Here is a 25,851-nt window from a genome sequence, read left to right as displayed (position 1 = left end):
CACCTTCTATTAGTTTAAACCGACGACCTGTCTGGTCCGACAAATCTCAAAAATTGGGATTCAACGAACGGAATACCATAATATGGTTGCTTCAGTTGGGTGTCTCAAATCCCAAGAACTTGGAACACATACATGCATATATGATATATTCATTAAGGCAATATATATTAGAAACACACTTATGGATATGGTTTGATTATATTCTGAACACACTTTTCGTCAACAGCTAAACATAATATTCATGCTGCCACACTAATTATACCATGAATTTGAAAAGCATTAAGGAAATATTTCCCTTTTTTTACCCCTTAAATCACTTGAAAATGTATTTTACGATGCCAGGAATATGAATGTTCATGAAATAATCTTCCCAATCAATGCTTTTAGGGTCGAAATAGAACATATCGTTCTCCACCAAGCTCGTTCTTGCTGTCATTCGCAACTTCTCGGTGTTTAAATCATCGAAACTGTACTCAACAAAACTGGAAAGTTAATTTTCATTTTTGTAAACAGAGATTGAATGAGAGTAAGAAAGTAGAAGAGGACATACGTGGCATTGAAGAACAAGTAAGGTCTGTAAATGTCGACCAATCTCATGACCCAGTTGATCTTCCTATTCAGATTGCTGTAAACACCTTGAAAGAAATGACAGAAGGCTGCATTAGCCAATTCCAATCCCTGCAAACACACATGAAATGATAATTTTGTTGAATAAGGAGGAACCCCATTAAAGGGAGGTTGAAAAGAAAGGTTATAGAGGGGTACCTTCAAAAGAAGCAAGTAACGAAATGCCATGTATCTTTGGAAGCTATCCATGCTGTTCATAACCGTAACCTTGCTAACAATCACAGGTTTTCCATCTTTGTTGATCCATGGATTCTTGGTGAAGTAGCGGAAGCCATAGTCTTGAAGATTAGAATACCTTAGGGGGTTTCTGATTGAGGAACCTACTTGGTAAATGGTTTGGGGTTGTTGATGTCTTGCCTCAGCTATCATTGCTACAATTATGGCGTTCACCACCATGTCTGCTGGTATCTGCAATTATTATATAATCAACAACCCCACCCACCCCTCTCAATTAGCATTCATTGATAAATGGAAAATTGTATAATAATATAAAAATAAAACTCACCACATCAACTATTGCCTCCAGATCTCCCAGGAAGAATGTCAATTTCCCTTTTGCATAACCAACTGCTAGGCTATCAATGGTTCTATCACAAACACATATACAAGTACTAGTTAAAAAGGAAAAAAAAAATCCAAGGCAAGAATTACTCATTAGAGCTTAGCTTAATTCCAAAATATCTATTTCCCAATAAAAAAAATTATAGAATGAAATAGAAATACCTGATACCTTCGACCCAACCGGGGAAGGGTTCTTTGTAAGTGCTAGTTATGATGGTAGGGCGAATGATGACTGCTGGTATAATGTCTTTTAATTCCCCCACCATCATTTCTCCCATTGCCTTGGTAAACACATACGTGTTTGGCCATCCATACAGCCTTGCCCTGTTTCATTTTCCCTTTTATTTTTATTTTACGATATATTATTATTTTTAAAACAAAAATATTTCTACCAAACTTAATTGTTTGCATAAAACAAGCTTATGGATAGAATCACATTGTCTTTTTCTTGGAAAAAAATATTAATATTATTAGTATCGTGACTTGTCTTTCTGATTGTATAAATATATGATACTAATCATAAATATCTAGTAAGATATATGGAATCAAATTTAAAAGTTGAAACACATAACAGCCAACAGAAATTGCATGCTTATGGAGACCTCACTATAAATTCTGTCCTATTCATGAATAACTGTTTTGTCTAGATATGCCAAGATTAGATGAAGGGAAAAATGGCTGTTGTTTTTGCTCTTTGCTTTTAATTTCGTCACCTTTGGCCGGCAGGGGTTGTGTGTGTTTGGTGTATAATTCACCACCTTATTAATGTCCTCATCTTTCTACTCTTCCAACTTTTAATTTTTAACATTTTAGTTTTTCTACTTGTTTGAATCAAAAAGTAAAATTAGTGTAATTAATGTCATTATTAAATTTGAATGTGTTAAGGATTTTGATTTTCAAATTAAGCTTTTCAATATTGAAATGCCACATGTTCAAATTTAATGAAACCCATTAATAATATCATCATTTGAACTTCAAATAAAACGAAATAGGGGTATTTGGTAAACAGAGTTTTGGGCCTTTTCTAGCTGATTTGGGCATAAATGAAGGATTGAGTAATCAAACCCTTTAATTGTACTGCTTAGTGAATGAAAGTTTGCAAGAGTTTGTTGAGCTAAAACCTTCAAAATAGAAAATGCAGGCAGTTGATTGGGAATGACATATCTGATCATGCTTACTAAAAAATTACTCCCTTTGCCACATGCTCTTAAACCTAATGAGATATGTATCCATTCCTTCAATATTTATGTACTCTTAATTTATTTTCAATTTACTTGTGTCAAATGATTTCTTATGCAATTTCATATCAATTGACATATGCTACTTGACAAATTTATCCAGAGTGTGACATAATTATCACTAATTTACATACTAAGAACATGACATAATTATCACTAAGAATATAGTTTACAATTATATTGATACACTATCAATAGTTATCAATTTTCACAAGGTTAATATTTATAAATAAAGAACTTAAGAAATTTGTTTATTTTAATTTTCAAAAATATTAACTAATTAATTTCTATAATGGATGTTTTAATTCCTTGGTAATAGTGTTTTATTTCAATAATTTCACCCAATAAAGACTAAAAGTATTATAAATTAATAAATACTTAACAATAAAATGCATCATGCCTTAATTTGTCAAACACTTTTAAATAAATAATAAATAGAATTAATTAGTCAAATCAATTAATAGAATCAATCGATCAAACTAGCTATCATCTAATTGCCAAACAGGGCCATAGAAACTTAATAATATCTAAAATTTTCATTTGTTTATTGTAGGTATATTTAGATATATTTTGTGATGATAGATAGTTGAACCAATTATCAAATCTAAAGTTATTTGTTTGTTTTTTAAAAATATTAATCGTTAATTATTAAAAAAATGAAAAATAGCAAAAATTTTCAATTATTATTTGTTGTTATATAAATGATAGCTTATAAGCTTTACTGAATGAATAGTGTATGTCAAGTTCATGTACGTGAATCCTATCCTCTCTTATTTTTTCATGCCGATTACTATGACCTATTTAAGTTAACCATACTTTTTACACATTGATATTTTATTTATTAACTGAAAAAGAAAATTAAAGAATTGGAAATGGAGTGACCTTTGAATGCCCAGATCTTTCATGGCAATGGTGATATCCTTATCAGAAGCGCCTTGGAGACGGAGAAGATGAAGTTGATCCTCAACCACTTGCTTCTCAATGTTAACATCTAAGCCTGTCACACCATTAAGTGTTTCCCCCATTCTGTATGAATTTTCAACTATAAGCCCTGACCTTTCCCCTGACACATATGCTGTCCAAAATAAATATTACACAACCATTAATTACTGCTTTCCTGCGTTTTTTTATATATTTTGCATCGGTATTTAAGTTTACTTTTAATATTTAATTTAGTATTTAAACTAACCAATATTATGTGACACGTGTATTTTATTGGAAAAATATAGATACTTAATTAAAACAAAAGAAAATTTTAAGTACCAGTTTTGAAATACTTAAATATTAAATAAAAAGAAATTTAAATATAAATTAAACATTAAAAGTAAATATAGGCACCAAATGATTGAATAAAATAGCAAAGGTTGAAGAGTTTTCAGTTCTTCTTCTATTTCTAAATATATTATATTGTGCTGCAAAAGGAACCAACGAAAAATCTTTGTTCATTTCCGATAAGATGGGAAAGAAAGACATACTTGTTTTTAACGATTACTTTTTATGTATATAATTAAGAGATGGAATACATTTTTAATCAAAATATGTCATAGGTTTATACTCTTTATAAATTTAGAATTTAATCCTTATACTTTTATTTTTAGGAATTTAGTCAATTTATTTTTAGATTTCAAAATTCAAGTCCAATTATTAACACTGTTAATTTTTTGTTAAATTTGTTGGTATGAAATTTTGAAATAAAAAACACTCACTTGATAGCCATGTAATAATAGAAAAGGATATTGTGATGAACTTGAATATAACAAAATAATTTAACTGTTGCACCTAAATTTTGAATTTTGAAAAGTAGGACTAACCGAATTTTAAATTTATGAAAAGCACAGGGACTTATGGAATATTTTAACTTTTTTTGGTATAGCAACCTGTGGATACGTGAACCAACACTTGTAGTTTGGCACATTTCTTGGCAAAGTCCACAACATATTTAGCTCCCAATGTGTTGAGGTCTAGTGCCACATCATATCTACATTCAACAAACATTAAGATAAGTTTTTAATAATTTTTATGGCTTTTAAAAAAAAAAAACAGAAATAAATTAAATAGGTTATGTACCTTTCATCAAAGTTGGTAGTTGCAGCAAGGTTAAGAAGAACATCGAGTTCCTTACAAAGGAGTTGAAGCAAATCAGAATCATGGAGACCCAAATCTTGATGGGTTAAGTCACCTGGTATAACTGTAATTTTTTGTGATATAAAAGAGCTGAAATTGACCCCACATTTCTCTTTCAGATTTCTGAACAGATCCTTCCCTACGATCTGTATCACAACAAAAATGGTGCAGTTGTTGAACAGATATGCGTTGCTTGAATAAATGATAGTAATAAATAGAAATAAGAGAACCTCATGGTGCAAACGATGGATGGCGGATTTATGGTCGGCTGCTCTTACGAGAAGATATAATTTCTTGACATTGGGTTGAACTCTTAGTATTTTCTCCACAAATACTGCATTTCAAAAGGGAAGCAAATTAAAACATTCGTACGTGTGGTCTGGGCTTTAATAAATTAAATGAATAAAAGGAGGAGTTGCTGTTACTCTTTGCCAAAAACCCAGTTCCACCAGTGACTAGAATGGATTTGTTATCAAGGAACTGAAGAGCACTTCCTAATTCCATTACAAAGTAAGGACAGAAAGAGAGGAACAAAAAGGGCAAAAATAAGAAAGGAGGGATGATAGTGAGGGTAAAGTGTAAAGGAAAGGATTGCTCATAAAGGAAATCCAATAATTCATTCAGCTGGAGGGGATGATGGATTAGATTATATAGAGAGAAAGGGTGGGCAATTTATGAGGGGTGGCGTACACCTAAGTAGTTGGAACGTGTAATTGCTTTCCCATGCCCCTTGCTCCTTTGTATTTTCACATAAATCATTATGTTATTTTGCTTTCACAATATTTGGGTAGAAAAATAAAATCAGGCATGCGATGTAAGAAATGCGTGAAGGGGGAACCTACAATAAGAATCAGCAATTAAGGTATTGCGGTTTGAGGGTTTGAGCCGACATACCTACTTGTCCTTGACTCCGATGGCCATGCAATGTCTGGCTTATGGCTACTTTGTACCGTGAGGTGAAGCTAGAAAATACTTTTGAAATTAAATTATAATTTTTACGATAGTAAAAATGTAATTTTATTATTTTAATAGTCTATATCTTTATAATTTTTAAAGGATTAAATTAAATTTTTATATTTTAAGGAAAAAATTGTAATTTTATCTTTTCTAATTTAAAATTTTAAAAATTTCAAAAGCCTAAATAAACAAATTTTCATTTTAAAGGGTCAGGCCTATCACCCTAACTGTGCACTTGCACCTAACCGTTTTCTAAAATATATCTCCAATTCCTATTTCATGTTGAATATGATTTTATTTAAATTTTATTACTCAAATTCAATTTCAAAGAAAAATATATAATTTTTTTGACTCATACATGATTGATTGCACGTGTTTATAAACAGAGTTAAATTAGGTTCAAGTTAAATATATGTATCGTATACATATGTTCAAGTCTTGTGATCTAGTTTGAAATATAAATATCAAATATTATCTAAATTTATTCATATTTGTAAATGATAAACCCGAGCTAATTTAGACTCGTCCATTATTTTTAAATTTTTTTAAAATATATTATTTTTCTTTAATATTTAGTAAAATATATATACATTATTTTTACTACCGTTATAAATATTTATTAAATTTCTAAATATAAACAACTTAACATATCTAATATTTATTATAGCAATTTAAAGTTACAATTAATGAAATAATTCCTATGTGGCACATCTTATAAGTTATCATTTGTCACAATAATAATTTGTCACGTGTAATTATAATAAAGAGTATGAGAAAAAATAATTACAATAAAGAGTAAAAGAATTATAGCAAGAGTAAAAGATTAATATATTTCATCTAATAAAAGTGGTTTGGAATTATCATAAAAAGGGTTTACAGTAAATATCAAAACAAACTACAAAAATAAAAAAGAATATCAAATTATTGCAAGAAATGACTAAAATTACGATGACTTTTCAATGCCATTTAATGTTATAGCAATTATTGCAAGATTTAACTTCCGTTGGAAGCTTTTTTTAGCCTATAAAATATAAATATTGTTAGGATTTTGAATCGATAGCCCAAGTGACTGATAGGATCTGGATTTCTGATTCGAATGAACTCGACTTGGAAGAAGAATGTTTGCCTACAGGCATAGTCAGCTGAGGACCTCGCGGGAATGCAAGTTGTTCGCAAAGATAGCTCATGTAAGCCTCGCCTGAATGAGGTCGTAAGAGGAGAGTTCGTGTAAGCTTCGCATGAATGACGTTGCGTGCCACGTCCGTGAAGAGGACCCTCGCTCGTGACTGGCAAGTGCAAGGTTCGTTGGGAGAGTTAGTCCCAGGGTCAGAAAAGACCGCGTGCTCCGCAGGCAAGCGTCCAATAAGCCGAAGGAGGCCCAGGTAATATCAGCACCAGGGACAGGGAATGTCAGTACCCTTAGCCCAAAGGCCAAGACAAAATAGTGGGCCTATTATGAGCTGTAATAGGAACTCACCTTGTTATTTTGCCTCTTTAGCTTAGCTTCTTCGAACGCTGGCGCCTCCTTCATCCTGGCGGCTAAGCATAACAACCATGCATTGATTAATCTAAAAGTGTTTAACTATTGTGACCCATATTCCACAATTACCCAAAACTTTTGAGATTTCGTACTCTACTTCTTTTTTCCAATCTACAAGTTCAGAAGGTTAAGGAAACTTACCAATTCCCAATCATTCTACTTCTAGACTCAAATCTACACGATGGGTACAACATATAAGACTTCCTTCAACTATATCATCATCTTCTTCAGGGCAACTGAAGAAGACGATGCTTAGAGAAAAGGGTTTGGAAAATGGAATTAAAGGGAAATACCGTTCTTGCACATACCTATATATATACACTCTCTCGGCACGATCTCCACAGACCATTGCCGCCACTCATTCCTATTTATTATGTCTCCCACTTTGGAACCAACTAGTTATATCCTAACCGAACCAGGGTTGACATACAACTATTTGAATTTCAGCCACTAAAATTTCTAATTTACCCGGTGGGGTCCTGTGATTCGCTAACCCTCTCGATTTAGTCCTAATTTCCTTAGTTTTGGGCTAAATTGTGATGTTCAGGTGTTACATAAATTGTATTTGCTATTTAATTATCATATAATTATTATTTGAGGTAAGTAAACTATCGAATTTGTATGAGCTTACTAAGTATTCTAAATACTTACGCCTAGACTGCTTTTATCTTGTAGATTTTGAACGTTTAGAGTGCGTTGATCGGATTAACAAGAAGTTCACACTATCCGTCAGGCGTTGTGGTAGACTCTTGATTTATTTAAGTCGGTCTAAGTGACATGTATATAGTTGTTGGGTTATTTGTAAACAAGTTTTTTAAACTTTGAAGGTGATTAATTTGAATTTCGTAATGTATGATAATAAAAATGAAGTTTAGATCTGTTATGTTTCGTGTCTTATGTTTCGCGGGACCTAATGTAATGTGGGGTATTCGCGGAACAATCCGCCATTTTTGGATATTCGTAGAAATATTTCAAATTTGATGTCCGCCTTACTTTTTGAAATAATGGTGGTGTCCGCGGAATAATCCATAGTTCAGTCATTTGAAATTCTATACATAGTTGAAGGATACTCCAAAGCGATCTGCCACCTATTGGTTCGTGGCATGATCCACCACGTATGTTTTAAGTATGTAAATATTTTGTGAGTTTCGCGTGGTAACCTCCTGTAGCTCATGTCCGGCAATTGGACCTGGCAAAGGGTGTTATATACACAGTTATATAATTTATGCTTTTTAAAAAATACTAATTACTATAAAAATATCAGTACGATAAAAAAAAAATCTAAACAAGTAACAACAATTGAAATCAAATCATCATATGTAATATGTTAGCCCAAGAAAGTAGTCAACAATATGATTATTAATAACAATAACAAGAAAAATAAATATTATAGGCAATTTTATTTAACTGTTCTAGCATTCCATATTTGTTAGGTTATTCTTTCTTTAACATTACATATACTTCTTATCATCATTTGAATCTAAATCTATATCATTAAGATTATCAAGATCTCCTTGGTCTATATACTCTTCAAAGTAGGGATCATCTCAATTCCACCTATAACGAAGTTATGAAGTATGCAACATGCTAATATGATCTAACATTGTTTTTTAATTCTATACTGAGGTGATGTTGTTAATATGAGAAATCTTTTTTTAGAACAATAAATTTCCTCTTAACCACATTTTGAAGCTATGGATGTATCAAATTAAAGAGTTCACGAGTTGTCTTTGGTTCTTGTGTCAAACCAATTCTTTTAGATGCTATAGTACCCCACAATATAGTGCAAGAAAACCTTTATATTTGCACACTTAGCATCTACCGCATTATATTTGCATTCACAATGCAAATGTATGTAGCTTTGATTATAAAAACTTATATAAACTTAATTTGGAGAAAGACTATGCTAGATTATAACCCTTTTTTATAATAAGTAAATTAAGTTAAAAATAATATAAAATTTATAATATATAACCTTTGTAAAAGATTTTTATAAAGTGCTGGATAACTTTCAAAACACTTATAATATTTTTGTCATAATTTTAGAATTTTTTTATAAATATATTATGGTCCATGTAGATAAGTTATGTCCATACTTTTTGACCATAACTTTTTATAAATAAGTATATTCTACACTTTTTATAACACGTAAATAATTTTTTATAATATATTTTTGGCCATTAACTTTAGAAATTTTTAGGATTTAAATAATATAAGTTTTGCTTATAACTTTATAAAATACACATTAATTATTTTTATAATATAACTTCTTAGGATTTATAATTTACCTTTAGAAAATTTTGGCCATAATCATCCTAAACAATCATACATATTTTTGTTTATAATATAATTTTTTATATACGAGTGTTTGGAAAATCGTAGGGTAATTGGAATTGGGCTTAATTACCTACGTAATTGCTCTAATTCTCACCCTCCCCTATTGTAACACCCCTAACCCATATCCATCGTCGGAATAGGGTTACGGAGCATTACTGAAGTTTACAGCTCAAATAAACAAACTTTTCAAACATTTCTTATTATATAATATTCATGTCAGAAACCAATCGAAATAAAACATATTGTCCCTTATACAAGCCATCGAGACCCAAAATAAGCATTAGAAACAAGTCGAGACTAAATCAGATACTCAGAGAATTTTTTGGAAAATATTGAAAATTTTCAAAGCTGCAGGGGTCACACGGCCGTGTGGTCAGACCGTGTGACTCACACGGCCAAGGGACACACCCGTGTCTTAGGCCGTGTGGACGTTCGAAATAGGGACACACAGCCATGTCCCAGCCCGTGCCCTTGTCCGTGTAACTCTCTGACTTGGGTCACACGGCCAAGCCACATGCCCATGTGCTAGGCCGTGTGAGCATACTGACTTGCATTCTTAAGAAGATATAGGGGACACATGGCCATGTCATTTGGCCATGTGTCACACATGGCTAAGACACACGCCTGTGTGGACGAAAATAGGTCATTTTACAGGCAATATTTCTCACTCAACATTTTGTATATACAAGTCACAATTAGGCATCCAAAACAAACCAAAATTAAGCCTTACACATGTAAAATCATCACATACAACCAATACGCCTTTAGGCACTCCAAATGACAATATGCAAATATATCAACCATGTACCCCAATTTTACCTAAGTGACTTAATACATATATGCATAATTGTACCAAAACCTATCACGTAGATCATTTATCAAGTTCACCCATTTGGTACCAAATATACCATTTTAAACCAATCATCAATATACCTATAATTTTTCCATCATTAAACCATATCAAACACATATTAAATATGATAAGGTCACATATATATATATACATCAAAATATACCAAACACAAGCCAAATAAGTGATTAATCTCAACAAAACACTTATATGCCAACATTGGCAAAATTAACCTATACATGCCATTATAATCGAGATTAATTAATCGAAAGTGCCAAAAGAGTTGATGGATAGTGTGATATAGCTCCGACAAGCTTACAACCAGAACGAGCTTCTAAATCACTATAAAACACAAAAAATAACACAGGGTAAGTATTTAAGCTTAATAAGTTCGTATAACAAAGAAATTAACTTACCATTTAATCACATTTAAGGTAAGCATACAAAACATATCCAACTCAATTTGGCCAAAAGCCTAATCACATATCCTCAACAACCATGTTAGTCATGTAATTCATATAATATCAAGAAACATGTATGAATTCAACCACTATTCAAATTCCATATACATGTAATGTCTATACCATGTATCCCTATATCATATATAAATAATTTCCATGTAATTCATGTAAATATCTGTACTAGTTCGTATTGAGCTCTTATAAACTAGTAACAAAACTATGCCCGTTGAACCATTTAGAATATCATTGGATACGCGGGTAATACACACGAGGTGTACTGAACTGTAATCCGTCAATTCATTACATGTATGCTTATACGAGCTGTAAACAGTAAGCTCCTCCGAGCTGAATAACGATAAGTTCCTCCGAGCTGAATAACGATAAGCTCATACGAGCTGAGTATAGGTAAGCTCATAAGAGCTGAAATCGGTAACCCTAATGACATGTCATTTGTATCCTACAAATTTTTAAGGTTCAAACGAGGCTTGGTAATCGTCGTACGTCGTCGAATATGCGATCGATATTCATATATGATTATAATACAAATAATATAATTCAAACAAAGCATATAAATTACACAATTTAATTACACGAACTTACCTCGACGAGTGTACATAGATACGGAGGCGACTAATTCGATATTTTCTCTTTACTTCGATCTAACTCTGTACGAGGTCTAACAGGATCTATACGAATAAATTTTAACTCATTTCAATATGATTTTCATTCAATTTAATCCAACATGGAATTTTGACAAAATTACCATTTTACCCTATACTTTTAATTCCTTTGTAATTTAGTCCCTAGTAGACCTGTCCATGGTAGGCGGCCCCTTGAAATATAGGAGGTTCGGGTAAAATATAGGCCGAAATATGGGCTTGGGCAAAAAATGAGGCCCGTTTAAAAATGGGCGGGCTTGGGCTCAACTTTTTTGGCTAGGCATTACCCTACCGAATATAATAAATATCTATTTTTATTTTTATTTTTAATTTTAAAATACTTTAAAAATATTTTTATTTTTTATTTTAAAATATTTTTTGTGTTTATTAAAATCGGGCGGGCCGGGCTCAAGCTTACTTTTTTTCGGTAGGGCCTGGGCAAATTTTAGGCCCATATTTGGTAGGGTAGCCCGAGCCTAAGAGTCGGGCCGAAAATTTTTCAGGTCTTACCATGGATGACTCTAGTCCCTAGGCTTGAAAAATGAAATTCATGCAATTTAATCATTACTCAAGCCTAGCCTATTTTTATACATATTCATAGTACCCCATATATTTCACAAAATTCAAAAATTTTACCATAAATCTATCACATTTTTCAATTTAGTCACTAATTGATGATTTCACCAAAAATATCTTTACAAAAATTATTTATCTAACAACAACCATTCATTTTCTATCATCAAACTTCAAAACTCAAGCATGTTCATCAATAGCAAAACCCTAATACTTTAACAATTTTGCAAATTAATCCCCAGGCTAGCTAGATTAAGTTACAACAATCCCGAAAACATAGAAATCATCAAAAAAGGGAACAAAATTACATAACTAATTGAGCAAAATAAGCTTGCCTAAATTTCAAGCTTCCATGGCTAGGTTTTTTTTTTTTTTTTGAATTTTGGTGGAAGATGACGATAATGGGTGATAATAGTTTGTTTTATTTAATTAATTATAACTTTAATCACAAATTTCTAAAATTAACCTTAATAATTCATTCAAATTACAAAAATGACAACCTATGCTTATCCACTAACAACCTTAATGGCTAATTACTATATAAGGACCTCTAATTTAAAATTCTATAGCTATTTAATACCTTTAGCTATTAGAACTTAACTTTTGCACTTTACGCAATTTAGTCCGTTTTATCAAATTAAGGGTGGGTTTGGATGGGCGATTGGGTGCGGTGCTGTGCGGTGCGTTTAGCTTACTTTTTGTCTCACGCTACAGTATCGCTACAGTATCTAATCTCACCGCCACCGTTGTTTTTACATTAACTGTAGGTAAACGCACCGCTCATCCAAACTCACCCTAAGCATGTAAACGGTAAAATTTCTTAACAAAATTTTTTATACGGTATTTCTGTAATATCTCGAAAATTACTACTGTAATACCCCGAAAATTACTACAGTAAGAAATTAGGTATCCTTGATAGTAAAATAAGGAAATAAAGTGACAAAAAGTGAAATTTTGAGTTATGGCAACATTGAGAATTATATTATGACATATTAATTCAAGAAAGGATTAAATCACAAAAGTGAGAAAAGTTTTGTTGCCCAAGAATAAATACTCAAAATTTGAGGGATTAAAGTGTAAATAAAAAAAAGTTGAAGGACCAATAGTGTAAATATTTTAAGGGTGGAATAATCTAGAAACTAAGGAAAATGGATGAATTAGGACCAAATTGAAAAGGTGAAGAATTTTGAGGGACTAAATCACAATTTTACCAAATTAAGTGATGACTCAAGGATGAAATTTTTAAAGATTATAAAGGGCAAAATGGTCAATTAAAAGAGAGAGAAATCTAGAAGATAATGATGATGTTGGAGATATTTTATATTAAATAAATAAATATTAGTTTATTAATATTTTAATTTGATTTTAAATGATATTTTATTATTTTATTAATATTTTATTTAGTATATATAAGAAAAGGAAGATGAAGAATCATCCATTCCACCATATTTCCATGCAACTAACGTGAGAAGAGAGGAGAAGAAAGAAAGTTTTGCTTTCTTTACAATTTGGTCCTTCCACCAAAAATTTACCATTTTCACCTAGAAATCAAAAGAATTTCCATAACTTCCAAGAGAGAAAAATAACAAGGAGACAATGGGGAGCTAGAATATCAAGTTATATTCAAGAAATAGAAGCTAGAGGAGAGAGAAAATCAAGTTAAAGATTGAAATCAATAGCACAAGGTAAGAACATCAAGATTTCAATATATTTTTAAGTTTGATAGTATTGAAAAAGCATGGAAATAATGTTATAGTAGAATTTTCTTATATAAGGTCTTATGTTCTTGATATATTATTGAATAGAAATAAGTGAAAGTGATGGGAAATATTATAGAGAAAAGGGAATAAGGGAGTTATAAACCTAGTAATCAACATTTTGCACTAAAACAGTTTTGGACAGCAGCAGTAGGTTAACTTTGAAAAATCACCATCAATTGTGGAAATAGAATTAGAGTATGAATAAAATATGGAAATAAATATTATTGAGTCTAGTTTCTCATAGAAGAAATTATGTAAGTAATGGAATTGTAAATCATGAGATATAATAAATTTTGTGAGACAAGGTCAGAATGAATTCGGGTTCCCCTGTTCTGACTTGGAAAAATCATTAAAAATTGTAAAAAATAATTATGGGTTATAATTTATATGTTTAAAATCCTTAAGGAGTATATTTTCAATATAAATAAACAATAATCATCAAAATTCTGTACAAAGAGATAATTAGTTTTTAGTGAAGAGGGTTGGAACCACGTGACGGTGAAACAATGTAAACTTTAAAGAATAAATCGTACTTATTGACTTAACGAAAAATTATGAAAATTTTATGGTAAGAATATATGTGAGTATAATTTCAGAAAAAAATTTGGATATCAATTGAGTTTTGTAGCTTAAGATATACTTAATTTAGTGACTATGACTCAAGTGAACATCTTGTTATGAGTAAACAAGTTAATAATGGTATTATGTATATATCAAGGATGTGGAATGGAGTAGAGGAGGAGGAAAATATATGTGAATATTCAGCTAATATGAGATTATTTTAAAATAGCTAATTTACATGTTTTAGGTCTAGGGACTAAATTGAATAAAAATAAAATTTTAAGGGTAATTTTGTAAAAATGTCAAAAAGTGACCAAATTGCATGAAATGAAATTTTTATTATTTAAAGTAATAAATTAAATGAAATATTAATTTATATCAAGATTGGATGGAAATTGAGGAAAATAAAAATTACCAAAATGTCCCTAAATTTTAGTATTTCTACAATTTAGCCCGGTAAGTTCGTGTAACTTGAATTATATTCTTAGATGATTGAAATATATATATTGGATTGAGAAATTGATTTGAATTGTGAACATGAGAAATTGTGAATTGAATGAAATGGAAATGAATTTTTGAATTACATGAGTAAATATCGGGTCTCGTAGGCCCTATTTGTTATGAATATAATATTTCGAGGATATGTTGTAAATAATTATAAAAGCACGTTAATAACTTGAAAGTTTTAATTCGGATGAAATTTTGTAACTCGGTTTAATACGTATGCAAATGTATGTATTCTAGTAATGCCTCGTACCCTATTCCAGCGTCGAATACGGGTAAGGGGTGTTACAATGTGACATCGCCAGATTCGGTCATAACGTTTAAACCGGGTTTGGGGTGTTACAATTTCTGCCATACTGTAGACCATAAAATAATAATAAAATAAATTTTTTGACTTCGGATTTGTGGTTCTAAAACTACTGTTCCGATTTTACTGAAAACGGGCTGTTACACCTATAATTGAGGTGCTTCAATTACACCAATTTCAATGAGACCTACAAATTTCATTGGTTATTCAAACATGCCATCCATATATAATTACAAACAATTATACCTAAATTCAATTACTAGGTGATTTTTCAAACACTAAAGAGAATTCTCAGCCTCCCTCTTAGAATTAGAGTATAATTGAGGTTATCCAAATATGTAATTCCAGTAGAACTATAAGTAATTATATTAAATCGCTTTTAAATACTATCATATTTTATCTACACATATTCTAATTAAAAATTGAATTGGATGGAATAAAATGAAATGATAATTGAAAATAGGTGATTGTTTGACAAATATGTTAGATATAATCTTTAATCGAAGAAATGTAAAATCAGTAAGAAATCTCTTTTAATGGAAAGATGAAAATATATGAAACAATGGCTCTCAATCAAATAAGATTGATGTCCCCATTTATGAGAATGGCTACAAATTTAAATGCTACATATTTAGGACCACAACATTGTACTCCTATCTTGGTCAGAGATTTAAAAAAAAACAATAAAATTATAAAATTGAAATAAAAATTCGTCAAAATATAATAAATGCCCTGTTTCCAATTTCCACTACGGATGGACCTTTTAAAATATTTTACCTTCACCTTATTTGAGTTTAGACTTAATTTATTTTTACTTTGAATTAAATAATATTTTTTTGAGTTTAGACTTAAATTTAATATATATTTATATATTTATTTATTAAAAGAAAATTTTTAATATATATCAAGGGCTTTTTTTGTAAATATTTCGTGGTGAGGTGGGGTAAATTTATCTTAAATTCGATCTCGATCCAACTCGATTATTTTTTTGTAACTTCACTCGAATTGACCTGCCTCAAACCTGATTTTCCAAAAAAAAACTCGATCCTAATGAATTGGTTTGGGGCAGAAACCATCGTATTTGGGGTTTTTTTTGCCATCCCTAATTTACAAAAAAAAAGTAACTCTAAGAAAATATTATACAACTATTCACATATTAGATTTTAAAAAAAATTATAACCTATTTGAAAATAATGATTTGGGTAATTTTTTTATTTGGATAGCAAATATAAAAATCAGATTTTGAATTTGGACAAATCCAAGTCTAATTTCATAAGAGTTAAGTTCTAGATTTCAAAATCTATTTTAAAACTTGGAATTTTCAAAATCCAAGATTGATTTGAAAAACATGAGAACTTTTTGTTCCCTTTCTTGTCACACTTCCTTCAAAACCCAAACAATAAATAAACAATTTTACTTATAATATATCATCAATGGAGCTCAGTGTTTTTAGAATTGAACTAGTAAGCGAATCGGTTAGACCGCTGGTTCCCGGTTTGATTGAATAAATTATTAAAAAATAAAAATAGATAAAATCGGTTCAATCGGTTTGATCGTCAGTTCAACTGGTTCACAAATTAACCAGTCTAACTCTTTATTCCAAACTAATACTCCAATCAATTCTCGATCCAATCAGTTTGACCAGTTTTGAAAATATTGACGAAGCTTCATGCATTTAATTTAATACAATAAAAATATTCAAAAATTTCATTTATACTATAATTTTTACAATTTGAATTTATAAACCCATGAATTTTAGTTTATAATTTCCATAATTAGGCTACCGATTTGCTAGTGCAACCGGTTCGATTGGTTTGACTGGTACAATTGGTTTACCTGTCCGTTTGGTTCTATTAAATAAATCTTTAAAAATTTATAAAATTAAAAATATTAAAATAATTAAAAATTGGTATAACCGATTCAACCACCCAATTAATTGGTCCGTATCGGTTCCCAAATCAATCGATCTAATGCCTTTCTCCAAACTAGTACCCTAGCCAGTTCCTAGCTTGACTGGTCGGTCCAATCCGGGTCAAACAACAATGCTCAAAATTCTCCTAAATAATTAAATTAAAAAATAGTTTTAAGACTTAGAAGTAGTTGAAATCCAAATCTAAATCTGAATTATCCAAACAATGAATTTGGTTAATTCAAAATCTTAATTTTCAAATATCTTAATTTTCAAACAAATAATTTAGAAATAATAAAATCATAAATCATAAATTTCAAAGCTAAAATTTTAAAATTCAAATCTAAATTCTAATTCTCAAATGCTACCTTATGAATTTTAATCATCTCATTGGATTTTGCCTCCGAGACTCACCGATCCTTTCCTTTCCCTTGGGGTTTCAAGGGTTTGTTTTGGTTTTGCACTCTTTTGATGGATTTTTTTGGTTGTTTAAGTGGTCCTTTGATATCTCTACGAAGATATGATGAATCAATGCATTAGTTGAAACTTGATTCATACAAATATCTAGTACTCATGTAACTAAGCTTTGGCTCAGTTCCTCGTGTCAGAAGTTTTGGCTTATAAACGACATCCCTTTGGCTTGAAGGTTTTTGTTTTGATGCATGATCATTCCTAAAATAGTTTTCATGTTCTTTTAGCGTGTTTAGACTTGCATGCTTTGATCATTTTAGTTTCTTGGCTGGATGGAGTCTCATTGTGTATCACAATTCTGGTGATTTTCTTCTTTATTTTATTAAAAAAATTGTCAATTGTGCTAAGGAAATATTCAAATGAATAGCTTCATTTTTAATTTAAAAAACTAACATATACGAAATTGATTTTATTATCAAATGAGTAAATTTTCACATTGGAATAATACTGCCCCATGTATTAGGTTTGAGAAAAAAAAATCAAAAGATAAGTATAGTTGAAGCTAAGGGTCCCCTGCATTACATGTCTCTATTTATAGATAGTACATAAGTTATGGAAGAACACCTCGAAATAATTGCTACGTACGTAGTGTAATTATTATTTTTTATGTTCCAAATATGGTTTAAACAACTTAGTACTATGTTGTAGCATACTCTTATAATATTTTGTTGACATACAAAAGTAGCAGGTGAGATGACGGTTCACACAGTGGTGAGGCTGAGAGCTGCTAAAGGAGTGAGATGTATAATGCTTAAAAGTGAAGAGTTGAAGAGGAAGAAGAAGACCTTCCTAAGGCTAAGGATGAAAACCTATAGGTGAGAGTGACCTTCCTTTCCTCATGCTTTGGCATGTGGATAGTATATCTTGTCATTGTTGACCACTTAAAAAGTAAAGTATCCCTTTAGATAGGTTATGATACAATTGACATGGACTTGGTATGGCCTTACATGTGATCCTTACAAAGAATAACCTTACACATGTCATTGGCAAAACGAATTAAAAGAGCTTTACATGTTATACATACATTTGTATTCAAAGCTCGTTGGTAATGTAACACCCCACGCCCGACTTGATTATTAGATCCGAGTATGGAGTGTCACAAGTTAAAACCACTAAACTAACAAAACCATTTGTAAACCAAACATCTTAGCTCTGTGTATCGGAGCGATGTCTGCGTACTAGATCGATGTTCCAATGTATTGAAAAACATATAATACATTAAACGCGATTTAAAATAGTATTACGCCACTTATAGTTAAGGAATAAGAAAACATCATTTGGCGAAAGCCTTGTAAACGTGTGTAGGTTCAAGTGAAATCATAAACAAGTTACCACTCCAGCAGAAGTTAAAAGTTCATTTCCAATTGACTAACATCATTGAAATAGTTTGGTATGTAGCCCAACAAAACTACATACGAAAACCCAGAAATAAAAAACAACATTTTCAAATACAAATTCTTTTTCAAGTTCAACCTGGTAGAATCTATCAAACATCCTAGTTCCCTAGTGATTTCATATTTACACAAGACAAGAAAATGGCTCACAAATAGGCTGCAAGTATGGTTGAATTCCTACAACGATACATTGTCACGTGTGAAATGATATGCGATTTGTGCAAGTATACATGTCAAATCAACTAATAAAATGATGAGTGAGTATCGTTCCCACGAGGATCGAATTGAGGCACAAAGTTGGTCAAGTTATTTTAATAAAGTCGGGTTAACGTTATGGCAAAACGATTGAATGAAATGTTATAGCAAACTAAGGTAAATATGCAATGATGAGTAATATATGGAATTAGTAAATAACTGAGAATGCTATGGCAAAGGTGATAGTAGGAATGTAATGGCAAATATGAGAGCGATATGCAATATTTTATAAATAAATAACTACTAAATATTTTGTGGCAAAGATACTTCGACAAAGAATAAAGATATAGTGTCTATGATATTTATGCGGTAGGTTGGGATTATTCAGAATCAACCTTCATTGTCGATAATGTTATGGCAAAATCCTGATTAACTTACTGTGCACAAGAGTCCTAAAGTGGTCTGTCTCTTTTGGGGGTAAAACCTCAAGTTCCTGTCCCTGCTCATACAGGGTCTTACTATAACAGCTTGTATAATTCTTTCTGTATGATACAAGCATCATTTGAATGCTTGCTCATGCCATCCGATATTAGTTAAATTAATCTAAAATTTTTCGTATTAAATTAACTTAATAAGAATAATATGCCATCGACTATTCCTAAGGATTGCACTTATAACCAAGTGTACTAGGGTTTAGCCAACAACCCAAGATTATCTTTTCTCTTATTAAATTCTTTTTGGTTTAAAAATCCCTTCCTTTTGGATAGGTGGTTATGAGCTCATTATCTCATAATCTTTTTCCTCTTTTTAAATTCTTTTTCTCTAAGATAAAACCAACAACCCAAGATTTATTTCCTCTTTTTAGGCAGATTTATCTGGTACAGGTAGAGTTGGCTGAAACTGGTACGTGTTAACTGTTGACTCGGTCATTTCTCGGAATCGCGAATTGCCACTGCATACAAGTCGAAAAACTGTCCACCTTTTTGCTTCGGTAACCTTCACTCGTTTATTTCTTATTCCTTATCCTGAACTTGCAAATCCACCAATCACAACCCTTCCACAAGCAATTAAAAGTAACAAATAACATTTAAACACAGTCCAAGCTCCTAATGCAATGATTCAGGAAAAATACTAATGAAATGTCCTAAAGTGCAACTAAATGTACTTAAGTACATGCAATTAGCTAGGTCTAAAGGCATGAAATATAACTCTTTTCAAGAGTTATCACACCCGCAAACCTATTTTATTGCTTGTCCTCATGCAAAATATACATGCATGCATGAATACAAACATTTTGCCAGCACACAAACCAACTCATACTACCAAGCTATTCGAAGAACAACATATTACATCATTTCTCAGCAATCTTATTTTTCCTAAAACTCGTTCGAGTGTCAAAGGTTTGCTTAACAAAGGCAGTGTAAAAAATTTCTCCCTAAAAACAAAATTTCCTAAGTACTCATGTATTCTCTCTTTCGGCCTATAGCAAACATCTCCTAATTTACTTAGTTCATTTTTTACCTAAACATAAGTCACTTGCTTCAAGTCTATTCACAATATATTACTCACAATTGATTTTGCTTTCTTTTTTTTATGTTTTTTTTTCTTTTTGAAAGTAGTATTATTAAGGGATTTAGCATGTCACAAAACTATTTTGACTTGACAATCACAGTGGAGCATACACTAAATTGCGGAGTACTTAATTATGTCACAATTTAAATCAACAGCCACTCATGAAGCGTAAGGCTTTTGACTAAAAAGACGAATGGAGCATACAACTACCTTCTTAGCCACTCAACCCTTTACTACAATGGAATGCCCCTAATTTTTATTTCTTTTATTTCACACTCTTATTTAAACTCACATTTCTAATCAACAGTACAATAGAGCAAACAAAATGTGTTGACGTACTGGCAATTCTAAGCATTTGAGTGCCTACTGTCCTTTTATTTAAATAATGCTTTGGCAATATAACTAATGTTTGGATTGAAAAATCCCTAAGTTCATTAAAAGATACCTACTATATTCCAAAAGAAAACTGAATGTTAGGCCATCTCATTTTTAGGAATCAATTTTCAAGCAACCTAAGCTAAATTCACCAAATCCACTGTCACATATTCTAGGTATATCGAAAAATTTAAGCTCATCATTGAACATCATAAGTAAAGACTATACTTCTCATAGATAAACAATACTTTGATAGTTACATGACAGTGGCAAAACAAATTAACTATACTAAAATGAGCATACATACTAAATATAAAGTGCAGCCTAGATGCACAATACACCCCAAACCTAAGGGATGCATTGTCCTCAATGCATGTATAAATATGTAACAAGAAACAAAAAGATAGATATGCACAAAAAATGTCATGGAAAAATAAATAAAATGCATGAGATAGGGAAAGAAAACTTTCCTGGCTTGGATTGGAGTGTAGGTACTTCATTCGGCCCTACGAGTGGATTTACGGGCATTGTGTTTATCAGTCTCCGTGAATCTAGAAAAAAACTACTCATTTATTCAAAAACAAAAGTAGAAATGAAAACAACATGAAATAAAGATGAAACTAAAGTAAATCAATTAAATAAATGAAAAATAAAATAAAATAAAATAAAATAAAATAAAAAACTACTAACTCAAGCATTGCAGAGGTCAATAGATTGCTTGTCTCGTTCCACATGAGCATGCCAGTAGTGCTTCAAGCATTGTCCATTATCTTTAAATGTGACCCTCGTTTCGTGTCTTTGACATCAACAGCTCTTTGAGGATATATGTGAGCTACGATACAATGTTCATAAAAATTGAAAGGTCTATTTTGCTCCAGCAAAATGCACAAGGGTTTAGATATCTTCGGAAAATTCTTAATGAATCTTTTATAAAATGCTACATGTCCTAAAAAGCTTCTAATACTCTTAACACTGGAGGTTCTTTTATATAAAAGCGATCTGATAAATCAAACTTCTCCCTCGGTCTAACCACAAACTACTTAAGTTCATCAAAACTTACTATATCACTCTGCTCAAGTGATTCTTCGTCAATATCAGAATTGCTATGGCAAAATCTTGTGAATTCCTCCACTGTTGTTTCTGTCAATCCAATGACACGACATTCTTTATTCTCATAAGCATATTTCAGGGCATTAAATTCATTGAACGTGATCTGCTGATCACTTATTCTCATGGTTAGTTCACCTTTCTTCACATCAATTAAAGTTCCGCCTAAAGCAAAAAAAGGTCTTCCAAGAATAATTGGCACATTTCGGTCAGCTTCAAATTCTAAAATGAGGAAATCCGTAGGAAAAATAAATTTATCTACTCTTACCAGCACATTTTCAATTTTACCTTCCGAATGGGCATAGGATTGATCAACCAGTTGCAACGTAACCATAGTAGGTCCTGCTTTCTCGATTTTCAGCTTCCTGAAAATAGACATAGGCATTATATTTATACTCGCTCCTAAATCACATAACGCCTTACCAACATAATGATTTCCAATTGAATAAGAGATAGTGAAACTCCTTGGGTCTTTTAACTTCGGAGGCAGCTTATTCATCAACATTGTTGTGCACCCTTCAGTGAGAGCAATAGTCTCAAATTCTCCCAATCTGTATTTTTTCGACAGTATGTCTTTCATGAATTTTACGTAGTTGGCCATTTGCTCCAACGCTTCAACTAGCGGTATGTTAATGTGAAGTTGTTTCAAAACATCCAAAAATCTTTTGAACTGGGCCTCTTGTTTACAATTGTAGAATCGTTGTTTTTTACTTTATTTGTTTTTTTTATAACAAGTTGGCTTATTTTAAATTTAAACTATTATATTATAGTCAAATTATTATTTTAATAAAATTATTTTTATTTAAATTTAGATGAAAATATTTATCTAATGTTTTAATATATTTTAAACTAGATTGCATACGTATGACTAATAGTGTTTGTCAATGTAATTGTTTTTAAAAGAATGTTAACATAAAAGAAATTTGATAATACATATTAATAGTATATAAAATGTATGTTTTATTATGAAGTTTGAAAATATTATATTAAAATGATTATAATAAATATATTGTTAAAATAAATTGAAAAAGTTTGGATTTGAAATATTATATTAAAATGATTTTAGTAAATAGATATGTCAAGATTTTATTATAAAATTTTGTACTAACAAATAAATTTATCTAAGAAAAAATTATAACTTACAGTAACAAAAAGAATTTTTATTATAAAAATAATAATGAGATTAATTGAAAAGAGTCTTATAAATTGTGATATATATATATATATATATAATAATTAAGTTATATTTAAAGTAAATCATCTAATATAAAACTCAAAAGAAAAATAAATACTTCAAATAAGAAACACCAATTGTCTAAAATTATAATGTCAGCATTCTTATTTAATTACAAACTTCTAATATATATAAAATTGATTTTTCGGATCCCGTGGATTGGGCCAAGTCTTCAGCAAGCGGTTTGTATTTTTTTATAGGAATAAAATAGACAAAAATCTAAAGTATTAATTCTAATAATCAGTGAAAATATTGTAGGAATGGAATTAACTAGAATTTTGATTATCATCATGTAGTGGTAAAACACATTAGATGTTTTAGTAGAAAGTTTAAATTCAAACTCTAGAAATGATATTATTAATAAGGACAACTGAACCTCGAAATGATTAAGTTTATTGGATCATAAATGATATTGTTGAAAGGGGTAATCATGAATCTTGAAAAGATTAATTTTAATTAATTGTAAAATAGACCAGAAAAATACATAAAGGGTCTGTTTGATTGCCAAGAAAATGTTTTCCGTAAAATGATTTGGAAAATATTTTACTTTTCTAAAAATGATTTCTTGGAAAATATTTTTGGTGTTTGATTGAATCATGTAAAATATTTTCTCATTGTTTGATGATTTCTTGAAAATATTTTCCGGAAAAGTTGTTTTACATATATTAATATATTAATAAATTTTATATTTTAAATTGTTTTTACATATATTGCAATGATTTATTTATAATAATACTCAATTATTAAGCTACAATATTAATCGTTATAAATTGAAAAAAATGCTTTCTTATTAGTTGGAAAAAAAGTGAAGAGAAATGGCTAAATTTACCTTTTTTATTTTATTATTTATTTAATGGGAAGTAAACTTCATACAATACAACATTCTTGAGCAATAATTAAATTCCCAATAGACTAAACTTGTGATTAATTTGGTCAAAAATCAATCAAAGCTTAGGAGTTTGACACAATTAATTCAACCTTTCTCTATAAAATGAAGTATAAGCTTTATGGTAATCGAACATCTCTCTTAAGATCATCAAATGTTTTGTGAGAGTCAAAATTTCTAATGGTTAACCATTTACAAATGATGAAGTATTGTTGTCTAAGAGAGAGAGTAGTGATATATGTATACCATATAAACATACACTACTTTTTCTAAATGTCTGTAGATATTAACAAACTTTAATACAACAATACAACTACATGCATGGTATTGATCCTTTACCTCTTTTTATGTATGTATATGTACTAGTTGATGTTGAATTTTAAGGGCAAGACTGGCTTGAAGATTCTTCTTAAGTCGGCTCCTTCCTTCATGGGGAAAAAAATATAGAACGAAGCTTGAATGAAGAAGAAGTCTCAACAACTTCAAGCTGCGTCATGATGATTGAGAAATTCTATTATACAAGGATACACTAGATCTACGGCCTGCATCAAAAGGAAGTGTAAATATTTAGGAGAAGCTAATTATGTTGCATCATATATGAAAGTATTAAATCTTACCCGTTGGGCACCCATTATATCATAGTGCGCAATATGACAGTTAAAAGCATCAATGCCAAAGTCTACATTTAGCATTTGTGCATTATCCTAGAAGCCAAAGGTGAAGCATATTTTCTTACCGAAGTTTTCCGTAACAAGCTTTTCAAACAACTTTGGTTGCAACATGTCCAGAGCAGAAATTTGAGGACTCAACCAAGACAGGAGGTAGGGAGGGTTAGCTGCAAAAGGATGGGCAGCAGCAAGCAATGTTCCAATTGGAATAACAGGAACATTTAGGACCTGTGTAGGGTCTGCCTACTCACCGAAGAGAAATAACATCAGATTATTGTCAATATATATACAAGCAGATAATAACACTTCACAAAGAAACAATGCTTAAGCAATTTCGCTTCAATAACACTTGCCAGGGGTAAAAGCAGTTTGAGTGACGATATAGAAGACATATGAAGGGTTGATTGATGGGGGTTAGGAGTTGATGGTTCAAGTACCTTATATCCCATTGTTGTAGTTTCTTGTAAGCAAACAAAATTGTTGTAGATTTGGGGTTTTCTTTTTTTTTTCACAATTTCAAATTTGAGTTTTTTTTCTTTTGTTTCTTTATATTCTAATTGGTTTTGTTGAATATCCATTTTAAATTATTAGCAAGCGGTTGTAATATTACTAGGTTTTCAATATTATTCTGAATTTGTGTCTATTTGTTATCTTAAATCATCATTGCTTCTTCTTTTTTGCATAGAAAACTAGTTAATATTAATTTTCTGAATGCCTATATGTTATCTTGAATCAATGTATTATTGGATTATTGATAATGTTCTTCAATTTTCTTTAATTTTATTTGTAAAATCCCATAAATTCTTAGAACATGCTCTCTTTTAACGTGAAAAACCCCTCGATGAAAGTAAAATCGATAAAACTCAAGTTGAATACATCCAACTTAAATAGAAAATATATAATAAAAGCTCTTGTAAGAAAAAAAATGAAGCAGGAGATAAAAGACAATGCAAGCAAAGGAAATGGAACAAATTTGATGGA

General features: G+C 30.7%; 2 protein-coding genes and 1 long non-coding RNA gene across 3 annotated transcripts; all 3 read right to left on the bottom strand.

The window, feature by feature from the left end:
- Window positions 1–119: 119 nt before the first annotated feature.
- On the bottom strand, window positions 120–5,180 carry LOC105792586 (fatty acyl-CoA reductase 3). The gene is made up of 10 exons (XM_012621227.2): window positions 4,976–5,180; window positions 4,781–4,884; window positions 4,494–4,696; window positions 4,304–4,404; window positions 3,309–3,501; window positions 1,351–1,512; window positions 1,133–1,214; window positions 766–1,035; window positions 551–678; window positions 120–467 (listed from the first exon to the last, which is right to left on the bottom strand). The coding sequence occupies exons 1-10, from the start codon at window positions 5,052–5,054 to the stop codon at window positions 314–316; spliced, it is 1,476 nt and encodes a 491-aa protein (XP_012476681.1). The 5' UTR covers window positions 5,055–5,180; the 3' UTR covers window positions 120–313.
- Window positions 5,181–22,011: 16,831 nt separating this feature from the next.
- On the bottom strand, window positions 22,012–22,683 carry LOC105761987 (uncharacterized). The gene is made up of 2 exons (XM_012579916.1): window positions 22,371–22,683; window positions 22,012–22,247 (listed from the first exon to the last, which is right to left on the bottom strand). The coding sequence occupies exons 1-2, from the start codon at window positions 22,681–22,683 to the stop codon at window positions 22,012–22,014; spliced, it is 549 nt and encodes a 182-aa protein (XP_012435370.1).
- A 1,660-nt stretch (window positions 22,684–24,343) lies between these two features.
- On the bottom strand, window positions 24,344–25,238 carry LOC105770780 (uncharacterized). The gene is made up of 2 exons (XR_008198063.1): window positions 24,939–25,238; window positions 24,344–24,744 (listed from the first exon to the last, which is right to left on the bottom strand). It is a non-coding gene; the product is annotated as an uncharacterized LOC105770780 (long non-coding RNA).
- Between the last annotated feature and the right edge of the window lie 613 nt (window positions 25,239–25,851).

Source organism: Gossypium raimondii, chromosome 7 (genome assembly GCF_025698545.1).
Source record: "Gossypium raimondii isolate GPD5lz chromosome 7, ASM2569854v1, whole genome shotgun sequence".
NCBI lineage: Eukaryota > Viridiplantae > Streptophyta > Magnoliopsida > Malvales > Malvaceae > Gossypium > Gossypium raimondii.
The sequence above is the reverse complement of the archived record's forward strand: the minus strand, read 5'-3'. Positions and strand labels throughout refer to the sequence as shown.

Coding starts and splice junctions, on each gene's coding strand:
- LOC105792586 (XM_012621227.2), bottom strand. CDS start 5,054: ATGGAATTAGGAAGTGCTCTTCAGTTCCTTGATAACAAATCCATTCTA. Junction 1,513..3,308: donor AAAGATCTGGGCATTCAAAG/GTCACTCCATTT, acceptor AAAATGAAACAG/GGCAAGGCTGTATGGATGGC. Junction 468..550: donor TACTTGTTCTTCAATGCCAC/GTATGTCCTCTT, acceptor TGTTGAGTACAG/TTTCGATGATTTAAACACCG.
- LOC105761987 (XM_012579916.1), bottom strand. CDS start 22,683: ATGGCCAACTACGTAAAATTCATGAAAGACATACTGTCGAAAAAATAC. Junction 22,248..22,370: donor ATCCTATGCCCATTCGGAAG/GTAAAATTGAAA, acceptor TTTTTGCTTTAG/GCGGAACTTTAATTGATGTG.